General features: G+C 48.2%; 1 protein-coding gene across 11 annotated transcripts in view; it reads left to right on the forward strand.

The window, feature by feature from the left end:
• CLOCK (clock circadian regulator) overlaps nt 1–17,296 on the forward strand; it is a 2,930,945-nt gene that overhangs the window by 1,204,334 nt on the left and 1,709,315 nt on the right. For all 11 annotated transcript variants that reach the window (XM_069631637.1, XM_069631640.1, XM_069631638.1 and 8 more), the window contains one exon: nt 1,751–1,871. In XM_069631637.1, the coding sequence (XP_069487738.1) occupies nt 1,751–1,871 (121 nt within the window). The remainder of the gene's footprint in view (nt 1–1,750; nt 1,872–17,296) is intronic.

Consider the following 17,296-nt stretch of genomic DNA (forward strand, 5'->3'; position numbering starts at 1 on the left):
TGAATTTTGCATTGGAGGAGAGACAGGGGTGTAGGTCAGAAAGGTATATAGGGAATTTGAAGAAGGGGCACTTGCGCTTGGTAATGGAAGTGGTAGATGGAGAGAGAGAGGTGGAAGTAGGAGGTGTAATCCAAGGCCGCGGAGGAGAGGTTTTATGAGTGAACGTAGTAAGAGGGAAGTGAGAGGAGAAGGGTGTTAGGGGCAACATTAAAGTTAGTGATGGCTTCATCAGTGGATGGAACAGTGAATTTTGCATTGGAGGAGAGACAGGGGTGTAGGTCAGAAAGGTATATAGGGAATTCGAAGAAGGGACACTTGCGCTTGGTAATGGAAGTGGTAGATGGAGAGAGAGAGGTGGAAGTAGGAGTGGAGATTGAGGCAAAGATGATGGAATGGTCAGAGGGAGAAGGAGCGGCGGAGGTTGAGAGGAGTTGAGAATAAGGTCAAGGGAGTTACCATTTGAATGCGTGGGCAGCTTGGATAGAAGAGCGTGAGTTGTTGATGAGATTAGCTAAAGTCCGTGGATAGAGGAGTGGAGAGAGAGTGAAGGTTAAAGTCAACAGTGATGATGAGGTGGTTGTAGAAGGATTTCCGGATCCAGACTGCAGTTTGCGTTATTTGATAAGTTAAGGAACCAATGGGCAGGAGTTTTGTTTGCTACATTTTTCTCCCTGTTGCAAAACTGTAGTTTTGCCCCTTGATAAGAATCAATGAAAGCCAATCTGGTCCGTTCCTTTTTGCACATTGTGACAAAGTTACATTGAATATACAGGTGGTATACAGGGATTTCCCATAGCCTCTCTGATTTCTCCAGAGCCTTGTTTCAAATTTCTACAAGGGTAGATGCAGATTAGTCATAGATATTATTATGTAAGTGAAAGAAGCCCCTCACTGATCCTGCACTCAAACAGTGCCCTCTGGCATATCAGTGTGCCACAGCACTACTGCGGATTGTCATGCTTCCTCTTGCGAGTATAGTTCGAGTCTCAGCACTGACTAGCAGTTGAAAGAGAAATAACCCATGTTGCTTTATAGATATCACAGTCCCGCAGAGATTTGACAAGAGGACTGAGCACTGCCCAGCTGAATTTTCGCTACTATTTTTCTACCCCGACTTTGAAATGGTGGAGAGTTATAATCAGCATAAACAGGTTATACCATATAGCAGTAAAAAGCAAACATTTTAGAAAGAAGACCTAGAAATGTGGCATAATCTATTATGGCCTTAAATGAGGAGGAAGTTGGGGAATAATCATTAAGACACTTTACACCTTACTAGTATGACGCCAGTATCTGCAAAGAGTATGGTAATTAAATGATACAGTTAGTTTGTGTGCCAATTATAAGTCTGTGGTTTTCAAAATAAAGATCTGTTACTCTGTGGGAACCATCTTTTTAGTTTAGGCAAAGGCCCTGACTCTGCTCTGTTTCACATCTATATGTACCTGTGAGTGGAGATATGGGCAGTACTAGGCCTCCAGGTGCCTGCTCAGATCTGCCTGCTCAGATGTTCTGCAGTTCATCACAAACCTCCACACTCACTCCTCTCTCCATGTTAAATGGTCACCTGCTGTGTTACTCTGCCGCATGCTAGTTGTTGATGAACCAAAATATTTCTAGTTGTACAGTATTTTTGGGAATTTCAAATAACTTCCTAATATATTTGTTGGAAAGAAAATCTCTGTTTACAATTACACTCTAAGGGCAGCCTGTTTCTATTTTTAATGATGCTTATTTTTCTTGTTTTCAGTCCGATCTTGTAGATCAAAGTATATTCAATTTTGTACCAGAAGGAGAACATTCTGAAGTTTATAAAATTCTGTCTACTCATATGCTTGAAAGTGATTCTTTAACTCCAGAATATTTAAAGAGTAAGTTGTTCTTCTTTTATTTTTTTTAACAGGGTCTGCTTTGGCATGGGAGACAAGATCACGCATTAGGCATGTCTTTGATGATATGTAAATGATTGTGTGAATATTCAGTCAAAAAACATTAGCGATATTAAGGTTCCTGTTCAACACACCAAATCCCCAGAAATTCAGCAGTTGTTGAAACCTACACCACCTTGACTTCTCAGAGCCCCTATTGCACAGTTTATAATAACAATGTTGATGACATCACAGATGCCATCATCAATGATTTCAATAGTACGGTTAATAACTTTATAATGTACGATTCTTTTTAAATAAAAAGCAGTGCTCTATGATAGAAATGGAGTCTATGCAGTTAAGTTTGTCTTAATTCAACTTATATTTTTAAAAATATGTAATTACACTATGATGCTCTCATATTTGGCATTAAAGTTTAAGTAGTTATTGTAAGGAAAGAATTTCTTTTTGCTGCTTTCTTCCCATTCACTCCTATGGGACAAAATGCCCTTTTGCTTGTTTGAACCCTGTCCTGACTTTTTGGCAGTAAGGAAAGCCTTCTGCTTTACTTTGCTTGCCTGTTTGCTCATTCTTATGGTGAAACTGATTTGTCCCTGAGACTATGGGGGTCATTATGAGTTGGGCGGTAAGGGATACCGGGCATTGGTAAGGAGACTGGTGCCGGTAATCCCTTACCGCCCAATTCCGAGGTCTCTTAGCGGGAACCATAAAGGATGTGTGGTCTGACCACACGTCCTTTACGGGTCCCGCTAAGGGACCAGGGCGCTAATAACGGGCCTGCTATTCGTGGGCCCGTTATTAGCGCCTTCCCCATTCCCATTGAGCCCTATGGGGGCTCAAATGGGAATGGGGAATGGCTGGTTCAATGGGGACTTACCGGGTCCTCCAGGGTCGGAATGACCCGGTAAGTCCCCATTGAACCAGACCGGACACGGTATGGAAGGCAGCCATGGTGCTAACAGCACCATGGCTACCGCCCATCTCGTAATGAGGGCCTATCAGTACTGATAGAATGGAGCTTATGTTCATTGTGGCTTAACGTGAATGGAAGGCGTACAAGCTTTAAGTAAAGCTTTACGCCTTCAATTCACGCCATGCCACATTTTCATTCATTTGTATGGCGGAGAGGAGGGGTGGGACGCAGCTTGCAGCATGGATTTTTATGCCGGCGCAAATGCTGGAGATCCCCATGGTTTCCGCCAGCTCTTTGCACCAGTATAAAGCAGGCATACTCCGTAGGTATCCATTGTAAACGTAACTTTAACCCCACGCTTTTTAGCACCACTTGCATCTCTGCTCTTCCTTCTCCTCTTTCCTTCTCTGCCCTCAATGCTGATGAGGCTGCCTGTCATTTCCGCATCTCTTTCTTTTTCTCTAGACCAACTCTATCCTCTGTCCTCCTTTCACCCCACCCGGAAACCATCCCAACCCTGGCTATCTCCTTATCTTCGTTCCATGCATAGTTTTCTTCCCCGTCTGGAAAGGCGCTGACTTAAGTCTAAATCAATGCCTGACCTTTCTTCTTACTTTTCTGATCATGCCCTTTATGATAAATGTCTATTATCCGCAAAGCATCTTTATTATTCTGATCTCTTGCACACTCAATCTACTCACCCTATGTGTCTTTTTCAAACCCTTGCACAACTTCTCTCTCCTCCTAGGCTAGATCATTCTGTCAATTCTACTTTATCTGCTTCTGACGTGGCTCATTTCTTCTCTTCTAAAGTTCTCCCTCATCATCGTGACATCGAGGCCTCTCTTCCACCCAATGTGTCACCTCCTCCCATGTCCATTCCTCATGCCTTCCTTACTAATTTTCCCCATTTTCTAATACGAATGTTCTTCTCTTACTAGCTGAAGCCCACTCCACTGCTTCTCCTACTGATCTGATTCCTGCTGCTTTAATCCCTAAAGTCTTTCTACCTCTATTTGTTCTACATCTTTTAAACATGCTTCTATTATCCGCATCCTGAAGAAACCCACGCTGATCCTTCGATTGTTTCCAACTTTCGCCCTATCTTTCTCCTATCATACCTTTCTAAACTCTTAGAACGCCTTGTTTATTCCCAGATTTCCTCATTTGTTTCTGACTCTTCTCTTCTTCCCCAATTTCAATTTGGCTTTCGTCTCTTACATTCTACAGAAACTGCTCTTGTCTCTGTACTAAATTCTCTTATCTCCGCCCGCTATTCTAAGCACTCATCTTTTCTTATTCTTCTAGATCTATCGGCTGCCTTTGACACTGTGGATCACTCTTTACTTGTGGCATCACTTTCCTCTTTGTCTTACAGGGTCAGTTCTGTCTTGGTTTAAATCTTATTTATCTAATCAAAGGTTTTCCGTCTCCTGGGCGGGCAAGTCTTCTGCGTCTCTCTCGATTGCCCATGGGGTACCTCAAGGGTCGGTCTTAGGCCCCTTTCTCTTTTCTTTGTACACATCACATCTTACAGCTATTATTTCCTCCTTTGGCTTATCCCATCACTTCTGCGCTGACAACACTGAACTGTTTCTATCCCTTTCCTCCTTCTCTCCTGAAATTCATCACATTATTTTGGCTTGCTTAGTTGCTATTACATTTTGGTTGTCTTCCCACTTTCTTAATCTTAATGCTAGGAAGACTGAAACTCTTCCTCCCCATCTTCCATCTTCTTTCATATCTTTTCCTCCCTCAAAGCTCCTAATTTCATTTACAGCTCGTAATCTTGGTCTCTACTTTGACTCAAATCTCTCCTTTTACCATCACATATCTGCAACAGCTCGTTCTTGTCGTTTTCATCTTCACAACATCCGTAAAGGCTCGCCCGTTTCTCACATCTCAAACATCTAAACTCTTAAATCTCCTCTTTAATCTTTTCTTGACTTTTTTACTGTTCTACTGCTGTGTTTGGACTCTCCAATTCTCGTCTTGCTCATCTTAGATCAGTCTTTAATTCTTATATTCGCCTACTGTTCCTTCTCAATTATCAGGATTCTATCTCTTCCTCTTTCGGAGTACTTGGCTTTCACTCTCAAATTACATGTAATTTTCTCTGTCGTGTCTTCAGATCTCTCCATGGTCTTGCCCCTAGCTACCCTGCTAAACTCATATCATTTTACACCCCCTCTCGTTCTCTTTTGTCTTCCTCTCAGTTCCGACTTCTGGATCCTTGTCCCCCTTGTGCTTAGTCTCGTTTTCGATCTTTTGGACTTCTTGCCCCCCTTCATTGAAATGCTTTTCCACTTTCTCTACGTTCTATCACTGTCTACTCTTTCTTTTGTGGTTCATTAAAATCTCACCTACTTCAAATTTCTGAGTGATCGTTTCCTGGACCTAACTGCTTATTCATTTTTATTGTACTGTGTTTCATTTGTATGTTCAGCGGTTTGGCTTAAGGCGCTCAATAAAAGACAAATAAAATACAAATTGTAAACGCCAGGCAGGCAGCGTTTACAATTACAAATAAACGCTGTCCGATATACTTGCATGTCGGGCAACATTTATTTTTCATTGTAAAGGCTGCTTTCCATGCGCACATGGTTAGCAGGGCTTAATTGTAATTAAGAGCGATGCTTGCCATGCAAGCGTAGCATGCTTCACTCTCAATTAAAGGTAAACACTGTATGCCGCCTTTTGCCCTGTATTTTTACACCCAGTCGTGCAAATGATGAACACTTGGTGGTGAGGAGCTGTTTACGTTACAGTGCAAACGTAACGGCTCTCCGCCGCCAAATTACTCTTTTTTTATAAAATGAACTCCTATGTCTCTTGTTGTGAATTCTATTACATTTGCAATTGCACAAATCTCCTTAAAGTGAATTGCACTTAAGATACTTTGTATCCTTATATCTTGTTATGCAATCGATTTTTGGTTACTTTGACAATGTGCGTGAGAATGGCTGGTGGCAGCAGTGATGTTTTTACTTTTATTTTTTACATTTTACCCATGCACTCTTGAATTTGCTGTAAATGGCTATTAAAGGTAGGTAGAACCCTAAGATGGCCGTACCATGAGGTTTTTCGCTTGTACTTTGGCCATATTGTTCTTTGGCGTTCTTCCTGCCTTCTCATGTCAGGAAATGCCTTATATGCAAATCCCTTTCCCGTTGAAAGCTATGGCTTACGCAGGCCAAGTGTGTAGCCAGAGGAAGTGGCTATAACTATCTGGTCCCAAACCACATCTCTGGTACCTGACTGTTAATTGGTGGGAAGATCCATGATGGATAGCCGTTGACTGTTTGAATGGCGCAGATCCTTACCATTGGTGGGCCTGGACATACTCCCAGCAACAATCGTGGATGAAATTGAGGCTCCTGCAGCTATTCGACAGATCATCATTGGAGCCAAGTTCCCCATGAAGTACAGTAGCTTCTGATGACCCGAAGACAACCTCTTCAGCTGAGCAGCATCAACTCCAGTGCTGTCCTGGTGAAGCTCTGCTACTCTGTCTAATCTCAAGAAAACCTTTGTCGGTGCTTGGACCCGTGCACCTGTCGGAAACAACCAGTCTCGACCACTGCATGAGAATCTGCACATTCAGAGTCTTCTGAAGTGTCCCTCAACCAACGGGTGGACTGACCAGCTCTCTTCTTGGCTACCTTGCTGCAGCCGTCGCCGTTCCAAGTACATCTTTGGAACTTGGCGGATCTTCGGCTAATGGCCTAAGATGCATGCTCTTGCATTTTCAGCCTTCTTGCATGAATGGAAACTGTTCAGAGGTTTCTCCTGTGTTAGTCTCTGAAGGCGCTTGTTGCCGCCTGTCTGTGGTGTCTGTGGTGACTCCTGTAGCAACACTCTGTCAATCCCGTGAGGTGTCCTGAGATGGTCTGTCCTGCAGAGGACTTCATCTTTCCTTTATTGGGTGTTTTACCTAGTCCTAGAGGGCTGGGCAGCCACCCTGGACAACCACAGCATCCATGGAGTCTGGACTCAGCAGGGCCAGGAGCCCCACATCAATTGGCTAGAAGTGAAGGCCATATGGCTGGCTCTCAAGGCCTTTCTCCCTCTTATCGAGGGCAAGACAGTTCTTATCCAGACTGACAACTCCACCAGCATGTACTATGTCAACAAGCAGGGAGGCACCAGATCCCCTCCGCTGTGCAACCTAGCAGTCATCATGTGAGAATGGGCTCTGGAGAACAACATCTATCTCATGGCTGTCCACCTCCCGGGGGACTCCAATCTGGAAGCGGACCGGTTCAGCAGACTGGGGGTGGACAATTACGAGTGGCAATTGAACGACCTGGTACTGAAGGAGATTTTCCTTAGGTGGGGGCATCCCCACGTGGATCTGTTTGCCTCCCGGCACAACAGGAAATGCCAGCAGTTCGCTTCCTGGCAGGGGCAGGGCACCAGCTCCCTGGGTTACGCATTCCAGATAGAGTGGACATACATGAAGGCATACGCCTTTCCGTCCACAGGGTGATCTGCAAGATAAAGGAATCCTGGCACCTCAGCATCATTTTGATAGCTCCTTGGTGGCTGAGACCGTGGTTCGCCGAGCTACTCAGCTTATCGGACAGACCACCCATTCACCTACCGCTGGGCACAGCTCCTCTCCTGGCCTAGCAAGGGGGCAGGGTACTCCACCCTGCTCCTCACAAACTAGCCCCCGCAGCGTGGTTCCTGAGCAGGTCACGCTGAAACACTTGAGCCTATCTCAGGCTAACCTAGAGATCATCCAGATTGCTAGAGGCAAGGCTACTAGGAGCCAATATAAGAGTAAATGGTCTATATTCTGTCATTGGGCTGACTGTTAGGAGATCAACCCTCTTAGGTGCACCTTGGACGACGTGCTCTCCTTTTCGGCACACCTCACCCACTCCGGCGTACAGGTGGATACATGCCACACCTATCTGGCAGCCATAGGGGCTTACAGGAATTCAGAGGAAGGCCTGTTCTCCTCCTCCAACCCGGTGGTCAAGTGACATCTGGCGGGCCTCCACAGGCTTTACCCACCTTTAAAGAAACCACACCTGGTGTGGGACTTAATGTTGTGTTGGGCACCTTGGCGCACAAGCCTTTTGGGCCAATGGTGTTTGCGGACATCAGGCTGGTCACCATAAAGACAGCCTTGCTTGTGGGCCTCACCACAGCTCGCAGATTAAGCGAGATCCAGGCTCTGGTGGCTTCAGATCCCTACACCACTTTTCACAAGGACAAGGTCGTCCTGCGAACTCACCCTGCGTTCCTTCCCAAGGTGACCTCCTCCTTCTATCTCAACGAGGAAATAGTCTTACCCATTTACTCTTACGTCCCATCCCCTTCCTCCATACTGTATGGGCGTCCCTTCCAAGGGACGGGAGACGGAACCTTTTTCACCAGAAAAAACCCATCTTCCCTTTTAAATTTATAGGCGCACGGGGCGCGGCCCATGGTGCATGCGTTGCCCTGACTTTGCCCTCAGGTGCCACATCTCAGTCTCATTTTCCGCGTTGACGGGAACGGGCCGAATTCAACAGCGCTCCTGGGTTTGGCTTCGGCCATGTAATTCCACGCGCGGATATTTCTCTTCGTCTTTTCTTTTTTTGTCTTATCTGTCATTCAGGCACTCGGTCCTCAGGCGAAAAGCTCCTCCCCGGCGCATGTCGACTTCCACAGGGTGGAAGGTGCTGAAGAACAGTCTAGCCAGGTGGAGGGAGCTCTTCCAGAGGTCACCTCCAGAGGATCTCAAGAAATTCGTGAAGCATTGAACCAGGCCCAAGGTAGGGCCTATATTTTCTAGCGCACCCCGCAAGGGAGACTCCTTCCCAGGGACTTTTCCGCGCGGGAGGGACAGGCCAGGTCCTTCTACCGGCACGTGCCCCGAGGCTGCTGCAGCTACCGGCCTTCGGGTCGAGGGGTCCTCGGATCCTCCCGGGCGCAGTGTCGATGGACATGAGGGTTCTTGTACCGGGTCTACACCCGAGGGGCTACACCCTATTACCAGCAACACGTCCGAGGGGCCACGCCCTGTCACCGGCAGTATGTCCGAGGTGGCACCTAAACGCAGCTCTACCAACCCCCTGGTCGAGGGTGTCACACCTACCAGGCCGAGGCCCGAGGAGCAGGGTAGGCCTCGTGATCCACACACAAGAGTCTTGGACCAGGCCGGGCCCAACGGACCAAGCAACACGTCGCAGGCACGTGGCAGGCAGCTCGATAAAATGGCCACCGCGCCAGAAAGGGCCACCCATCCGATGCCATTCCACGAATTCGGCAAAGAACGAGTGTCGAGGTGGGACTGGCCTAAACCAGGTACGTGGCCTACAGTCTACCCTTCATTTGCGCTGGGCAACTTTCCTTTGCGTCCATACAGACCGGGTACGCAGCAGCTCCAGCAGCCCCCCGCTACCCTGTCGGTACCCCCTGCCACCTCTTTGGCCAGTGAGGAAATGCTCTTCGAGAAGTTTCTCGGCCTCATGAGGTCTCCTCAGATGGAGTTTATCATCAAAGACGCAGTCAGGGAAGTCCTCCCCGCATGCTAGAGGCACCACAGAGCCTTCATCGGGCCCCCAGACCCCAGTGCAGCCACCTCCTCCGGCTCCACAGCCAACTCTGCAACCTCTGCCGCCTCAGCCTCCGGCTGCGGTCCCTGTACTCCTGCATCCGGCACCATCTACCCCTCCTCCTCCACAAGATCCTCCAGATCCGCAGGATACAGAGGAGGACGACGATCCGGACACGCCATCCTCAGCCAGGCCTTCCATGAACTTCTTGCTGGCTTGGCGGAGTACCTGGGCCTCCTCCAACCCGAGGTCGAACAGCCAGCAGAAGGGGTTCTGGCTGAAGTCCTCACAAGGCGCCCGACTGCCAGCACGGGGATTCCACTGCAAACCGATGTAGTCTCCCTGGCCAAGAAGGGTTGGCTCAAGCCCACTCAGTCCAGCCAGTCAACCGACGCCTGGATGCCAAGTACAAGCAGATGGAGGGGAATACACTCTTGCTCTCGACCCATCCTCAGCCACATTCCTCTGTGATCGCTGTGGCATCACTATACTCAAAGCCTCAGTCGTCCTCAGCCTCCTCCTCTGCGGCGCTGCTAGGCAAGGAGGAGAAGATCTTGGAGGCGTACGGCAAGAAGATCTACTCCAACGCCTCCTTGCACCTGCATCAGGCCAACGCAGATGCCATGCTGGCGGCCGCCAACCAACGGTTATGGTGGGAAATTGCGGACTTCCTCCCGGAACTCCCCACCCAATGCCAATCTCGCTTTAAGGTGGGGCTAGCAGAAGTCAGGCTCGTGGCGCAGGACCTCATGGAATCCACAGTGGCGCATATCGATACCTCAGGCTGTGCCATCTGCATTGCCACGGACATGAGGAAAACAGCCTGGCTCCGGGCAACGAAGTTCAACCCGGATGTCCAGGAGCGCATTCTAGATCTACCGTTCGAGGGGGATGGACCTCTTCCACTCCTCTACGGACGAAGAGCTGGACAAAAAGAACAGCTCACAAATGGCGAAGTCTTTATCCATTCTTACAAAGACCACACCCAAAACGTACACCCAATCTCAGCAGCGCTTGGAGAAGGGTTGTACGTATGGAAAGTTCTGCAGCTTCCAGGAACGCAGATCCAGGCAGTCGGACCGCTCGCTGTCTCAGAACCGGTGCATACAACAAAAAGGGGGGCGGGGGTAAGAGCTTTTTCCAGCCCCCCTCAGCCTCCGAGGGAAAGAAGGCATGACACGCCCCTTCGGGTCCACATGTCTCCGGTGGGGGGCAGGCTTGCTCTCCTTGCACATTTCTGGCACCAGAATTCCGCTGACCCTTTGATGCTCTCCGTAGTATCCACGGGGTACTGCCTTCCTATTCCAGCCTCTCCTCCCTCCTCCCCTCCACTCCCACAGGTTGGGACAGCAACTCTTTTTGGCTGAGATCCGGTCGCTTGTAAAGATCCAGGCAGTGGAGGAAGTTCGAGCCTCCCAGCGAGGCTTCGGCTTCTACTCCAGGATTTTTGCCATTCAGAAGAAGAACCAGGCCGGCCTGAGAGTTGTGCTGGACCTCCTTACCCCTGCAAAAATTCAAGATGGTTACCTCAGCTTTTATAGCGGAGACATTGGACAAGGAACACTGGATGTGCTCCTTGGACCTGAATGATGCGTACCTATACGTCCCAATTTGGCAGCCCATCATTCTTTCCTATGGTTCAGGATCATGGGCTACCATTTCCAATACAAGGTCCTTCCGTTTGGGCTCAACTCGGCCCCTAGGATCTTCACCAGACTCATGAACGCTGTAGCAGCCCTCCTCAGAGCACAGGGCCTCCACATCTACCCATACCTCGACGACTGGCTCGTCAGGGCTATATCTCCGGAAGCGGTTCACCACTCTTCCCATGCGCTTATGACTACACTGCATGACCTGGGCTTCTCGCTCAACCTCAAGAAGTCACCGCTGCTCCCTACGCAGACGCTGACATTCCTGGAACTCATTTGGGACACATGCTGCAAGAGGGTTTTCCCGTCGGAAGACAAGATCTCGGCCATCAAGAGTGCCACCACCCACTTCCTCAGCAGAGAGGTGACCTCGGCATGGTCGTACCTGGGTCTACCAGTGGCGGTTCTGTTAGCCGTGCCGCACACAAGACTAAAGATGTGAAGGATTCAGCAGCACTTCGCGGCCTCATGGAATCAGGAGCGGGGCTCGCAATCCGAAACGATCAACGTTCCTCCATCTCTCCCCCCAGACCTAACTTGGTGGTCCATGGACTGCAACCTACGGACGGGCAAGCCCTTTTCGCCGCCCTCTCCACAGGCCACCTTCACCACAGACTTCTCTCTCGAGGGCTGGGAAGCCACCCTGGACGATCTCTCGGTCCATGGCACCTGACTCGACGGGAGCAGGAATACCACATCACTTGGTTGGAGCTGAACGCCATCTGGCTAGCGCTCAGAGCATTGCTACCACTTCTCAAGGGCAAGGTTGTCCTCATCCTTACAGACAACTCGACCAGCATGTACTACGTCAACAAGCAGGGAGGCACCAGATCCCCTCCTCTATGCAGACTGGCGATCAGCATGTGGGAATGGGCCTTGGAAAACTAAATTTACCTCTCGGCAGTCCACCTCCCGGGGGAATCCAACCTGGAGGCGGACAGGCTCAACAGGCTAGGAGCGGACAATTACGAGTGGCAGCTAAATGACCTCATGATTGAGGAGATCTTCAACAAGTAGGGTCTGCCCCAAGTGGATCTCTTTGCCACCTGGCACAACAAGAAGTGTCCCCAGTTCGCATCCTGGCAGGGTCAGGGACCCGGCCCTCTGGGCGACGCATTTCACCTCCAGTGGACCGACATGAAAGCCTATGCCTTTCCGCCTACCCCCCTGATCCACTGGGTAATTTGCAAGACCAAAGAGTCTCACCGACTCCTCATTATTCGGATAGCTCCATTGTGGCCGGCCAGGCTGTGGTTTTCGGAACTTCTCAGCCTTTCGGAGGTGCCCCCCATACACCTTTTGACGGGCCCAGCACATCTCCTGGCACAGCAGGGGGGCAGAATCATCCACCCCGCTCCAGGGAAACTAGCCCTCACAGCGTGGTACCTGAACAGGTAACGCTTCGGCACCTTAGCCTATCACAGGCCAATCTGGAGATCATACAGAGCGCCAGGAGCAAGGCCACCAGGGCCAGTACAAAAGCAAATGGATCAGATTTTGCCACTGGGCAGACTCCAAGGGAATCGACCCCTTGGCCTGCAGTTTGGACGACGTTCTCTCCTTTTCGGTGTACCTCGCTCATTCAGGCGTACAGGTGGACACCTGCCGCACAAACCTTGCAGCCATTGGAGCTTACAGGAACTTGGAGGAGGGCATCTTTTCCTCCTCCAACCATATAGTCAAGAAACATCTGACGGGTCCCGCTAGGCTCTACCCACCTGTCAGGAGACTGCACCCTGTGTGGGACCTTAACATAGTCTTGGGCGCCGTGGCGCACAAACCATTTGAGCCAATGGCGACTGTGGACATTAGGCTGGTCACCATCAAGACGGCCTTACTAGTTGGTTTTACCTCGGCTCGCAGAGTCAGCGAGATCCAGGCGCTGGTCGCCTTTGAACCATATACACCTTTCACAAGGACAAGGTAGTCATGCGGACGCACCCGGCATTTCTGCCCAAGGTTCCATCTGCATTTTACTTGAACGAAGAAATAGTCCTTACTACGTTCTTTCTGGATCCCAAGGATGAAGCACAGAGAGTGCTGAACTGCCTGGATGTCAGACGTGCCCTAAAATTCTACCTGGACAGGACCAGGGGTTTCCGCAAGTCAGACGCTCTGTTTGTCACTTTTGGAGGCTCGAGGCCAGGCTATCAGGCCTGCAAGGCCTCCATATCCCGCTGGATGGTCTCTGCCATCAAGGAAGCGTACGAGGGCCAGCACAAGCCGCTCCCGGCCAAAATGCATTCATTTCAAAATTCAAAATGGCAGTCAGGGCCAAGGCAGCGGCCATCGCATTCCAGTGCCATGTCCCTTGGCAAGTCATCAGCAGGGCGGCCACTTGGGCCTCTCCCTCGGCTTTCTGCCAGCATTACTGTTTGGATGCCGGCTCCAGATCTGATGCAGCTTTTAGACAGGCGGTTCTCAGGAATCTATTTGCTTAAGGAGGATCTCCTCTCCACCCTGGGCTACAATCAGTTGTAATCGCCCATACAGTATGGAGGAAAGGGGACGGGACGTAAGAGTAATTATAAGTTACTCACTGTAGTGACTAACGTACTCTTAGTCCAATGTCCCCTTTCCTCCATACGTCCCACCAACCTCCCCCCTAATAATACTGGTGTCATTAGGCAATGTTATATCTATTGTCGACGCGTCAATGGGGATTGAGGTGTGGCGCCGGAGGGCGGAATCAGGGCAGCGCATGCTCCCTGGGCCGCACCTCGTGCGCCTCTTAATTTAAAGGGGAAGAAGTTTCCGTCTCGCGTCCCTTGGAAGGGACGCCCGTACAGTATGGAGGAAAGGGGACTATGGACTACGAGTACATTAGTCACTACGGTGAGTAACTTATAATTTCTTTGCCGATCCCAAGGACGAGCCTCAGAGGGTATTGCACCGTCTGGATGTCAGACGCATGCTGAAATACTACCTGGACAGGACCAAGGACTTCCGCAGGTCCGGACACCTTGTTTGTCACTTTTGATGGGTCAAGGCCCGGTTATCAGGCCTCCAAGGCCTCCATAGCAAGGTGGATGGTTGTGGCCATCAAGGAGGCCTTTGAGGGGGAGCACAAACCAGTGCCAACTAACTTAAATGCCCATGCGGTCAGAGCCAAAGCCAAAGCCCCGGCCATCGCATTCCAACGGCATGTGCCTTAGCAGATCATCAGCAGGGCGGCTACCTGGGCCACCCCTTTAGGTTTCTGTAAGCACTACTGTTTGGACGCCGCCTGTAGGTCAGACGTGGCGTTCGGACAGGCGGTTCTAAGAAACATGTTTTCTTAAGGAGGGTCTCCTCTCCACCCTGGGCCTACATTCAGTTGTAATCGCCCATACAGTATGGAGGAAAGGGGACCAGACGCAAGAGTAATTAATATTTACTCACTGTAGTGTCTAACATACTAGTTCCCTTTCCTCCATACGTCCCACCATCCTCCCCCCTAATAAAACTGGTGTCATCAGGCAATGCTGAATATTGTCGACACGTCAATGGGGACTGAGGGGTGGCGCTGGTGGGCGGAGTCAGGTGAGTGCATGCTCCCACGCCCCTGCCCCCACGCACCTCTAAATCTAAAGGGAAAGTAGATTTTTCTGGTGAAAAGGTTTCTGTCTCCCGTTCCTCACGAGGGACGCCCATACAGTATAGAGGAAAGGGGACTATGGAGTAAGAGTACGTTAGTCACTACGGTGAGTAACAATTAATTTATAATTTTTCTGAAATCATGCCGTTCTCTCTACTCAATTGCTAAACCAATCCTCCAACTGAGCGCTGCTCCTGGCCATATAATGCTGTTGTCATAACAATATGTAGTTCTGAACCGTAATCCCTAGTTTTTACATAATATTGATAACAGTTATGGGATTATTATTAATGATAACAGATGAAGTGAGTTTACGGTGCCTAAATTAATTCACCCGCGTATCTAATCACCTGCGTACCAATTAGCAAGCCGATACATGCAATAACTCAAATGACAAACTTGATCCTACCTTTTATTCTACTCTGTTGATAAGCCAGTCATACATCTGAAATCTGTTCCTGACCCAATAACACCCTTGTCATGCCGATATGTTGCTTTGTCCATATTATCTGAGCAGCTCACACCTAGTAAATATTGCAGGGTCTGAACATACATATTGCCAATTGATGAGCAACCAATTATAGCTTGCCTTAGTGTTTTATGTCCTATTCTTGACTACATCCATGAGGTACATGTCCGCCTCGGCCTAAAATGTGTTACTCATATATATCATGTTATCTGGCCATATCCCCTCAAACACAAACCTTTCTAGAGAGTTGGTGTGACACATTACACTCAACAAAACATAGACTACAATCTACATAATAAACACCATTGGTTAAATGGACATCATATGATTAATTTGTAATACATTCATGACCTCATTCCTGACACAAGAGACACTGTGAAATAGTGCATAATGTTGTATCCCATAAAGCGCCAATATTCCATATATTTCATGGGATCTGAATACTCTTACATTACATCTCATTTGACGGTAAGGGACCATTATATCTAACTCATTTAGACTTATTGAAAGATTATTCCCTTCTCTTATTGGACTTGAAATTAAATTCCACATTTGATTGGTATTCTTACACCCCTGCGAATGCCAATCATAAGAAGACCGACAATTCATGGGTGGTGTTTAAACCAGTAGACACTGTTCTGTATTGGCAAATCAAACGTTCTTCCAATTGTCTTAGTTTACGTTCTAGGTTTCCCCCTCTTTGTGGTAATGTTACCTTTGCCAATCCTACAAAGCGTATCTCCTTCTTATTATACATTTGATGGATATTTTGCCAGTGTGTGGCTAGCTGATATTTAGCTTCTTGGTTAGCAATTGTAGACAAATGTTCTCGAATCCTTATCTTCAAGGGCCTAATAGTACTCCCTATGTAGAAAGCACCACAAACGCAGATGATACAGTACACCACATATTTTCAATTACAATTAATAAATGAGTCAACATAAAAGTTACCCATTGTTCCAAAATTCACAATTCTAGTTTCCAAAGCATGTGGGCACATAGAACAACCCCCACACTTGTTGAACCCTTTACTCTGTAATCGATGTAACCTAGTTTCACTGGTCTTTGGATTGTACATGAAAGAAGGACACAATGGGCATCATTACAAGGTTGCCGGTCCGGTAACAACGGTGGTGGTAAACCTGCTGCCACCGTTGTTTCCGGACCAGCAAACTACGAGTTCTGCAGGCGGGTGCTGATACTCCCGCCAGGTCTGACCTGGTGGGAGTAACGCCACCTGCCTGCAGACGGAAATGGAAACACTGGCACTGTTAATTAGGGTGCCAGTGTTTCCATGGTCCCCATTCCCATCGAGTCCTATGGGACTCGATGGGAATGGGAATTTACCGAATGCCGGCTCCGGAATTACTGGAACACCAGGGGTGTAATGCTCCGGTAATTTCAGCAACTCCGGAGCCGGTAAATCACTACGGTCCGGCGGCAGCCTGCCGGTTTTTCCGGCATGGCTACCGCCTGCCTTGTAATGAGGCCCAATATATTCTTAAGTGTGCGTGCTTTACTATATATAATACTGGGAGGTGGATCCAGCCACTTAAGTAAATCTTTGTCTAATTGTAGCAGATGCCAGTATCTCTTAACCACAGTATAGATTTTATGACTATCCGCAATGTATCTAGTGATAAGTGTCAATTTATTGAATTGATTAGTGGCGACACAAACCTTTGGAGTTAACAAATCGACTCTATCCATACTGCTCACTTCTTCCTGAGCCTTGTCCAATACTCCTTGCTGGTTGCCTCTAGCAAGAAATCTTTTACTGATAAGTTCACATTTTGACACAGTCATCTGTACTGTTACAGTTTCTTCTTGCACGGATATATTCCCCTTTTGGTATACTTGAAATATCTGACTTTTTGTGACAACTGCCATTACGGAGTGCCGCATTGAATGATGTTCTCTTTCTGAATGTCTTAGTCTCAAAGAATGTAGATGTTAAAGAGATGTTTAAATCTAAAAAGTCAATACAGGTGTCACTAATTGTATGCGTGAATTGTACTCCCCAATCATTTGAATTTAAGAAATTAAAAAAATTCATCAAACACTCTACTGTACCCGACCACACTATGATAACATCATCTATAAATTGTTTCCACAAATGTACGTGTGGTAGAAACTCCAAGTATAAACACGCAAATTCATGCTCAAAATGATGCATAAATAAATTCACCAAAGCTGGCGCAAAACTGGCTCCCATTGCCATCCCAATAAATTGTTTATAATAAACATT

The sequence above is a fragment of the Ambystoma mexicanum genome, chromosome 6q (assembly GCF_040938575.1).
Source record: "Ambystoma mexicanum isolate Mex_15411 chromosome 6q, UKY_AmexF1_1, whole genome shotgun sequence".
Taxonomy (NCBI): Eukaryota; Metazoa; Chordata; class Amphibia; order Caudata; family Ambystomatidae; genus Ambystoma; species Ambystoma mexicanum.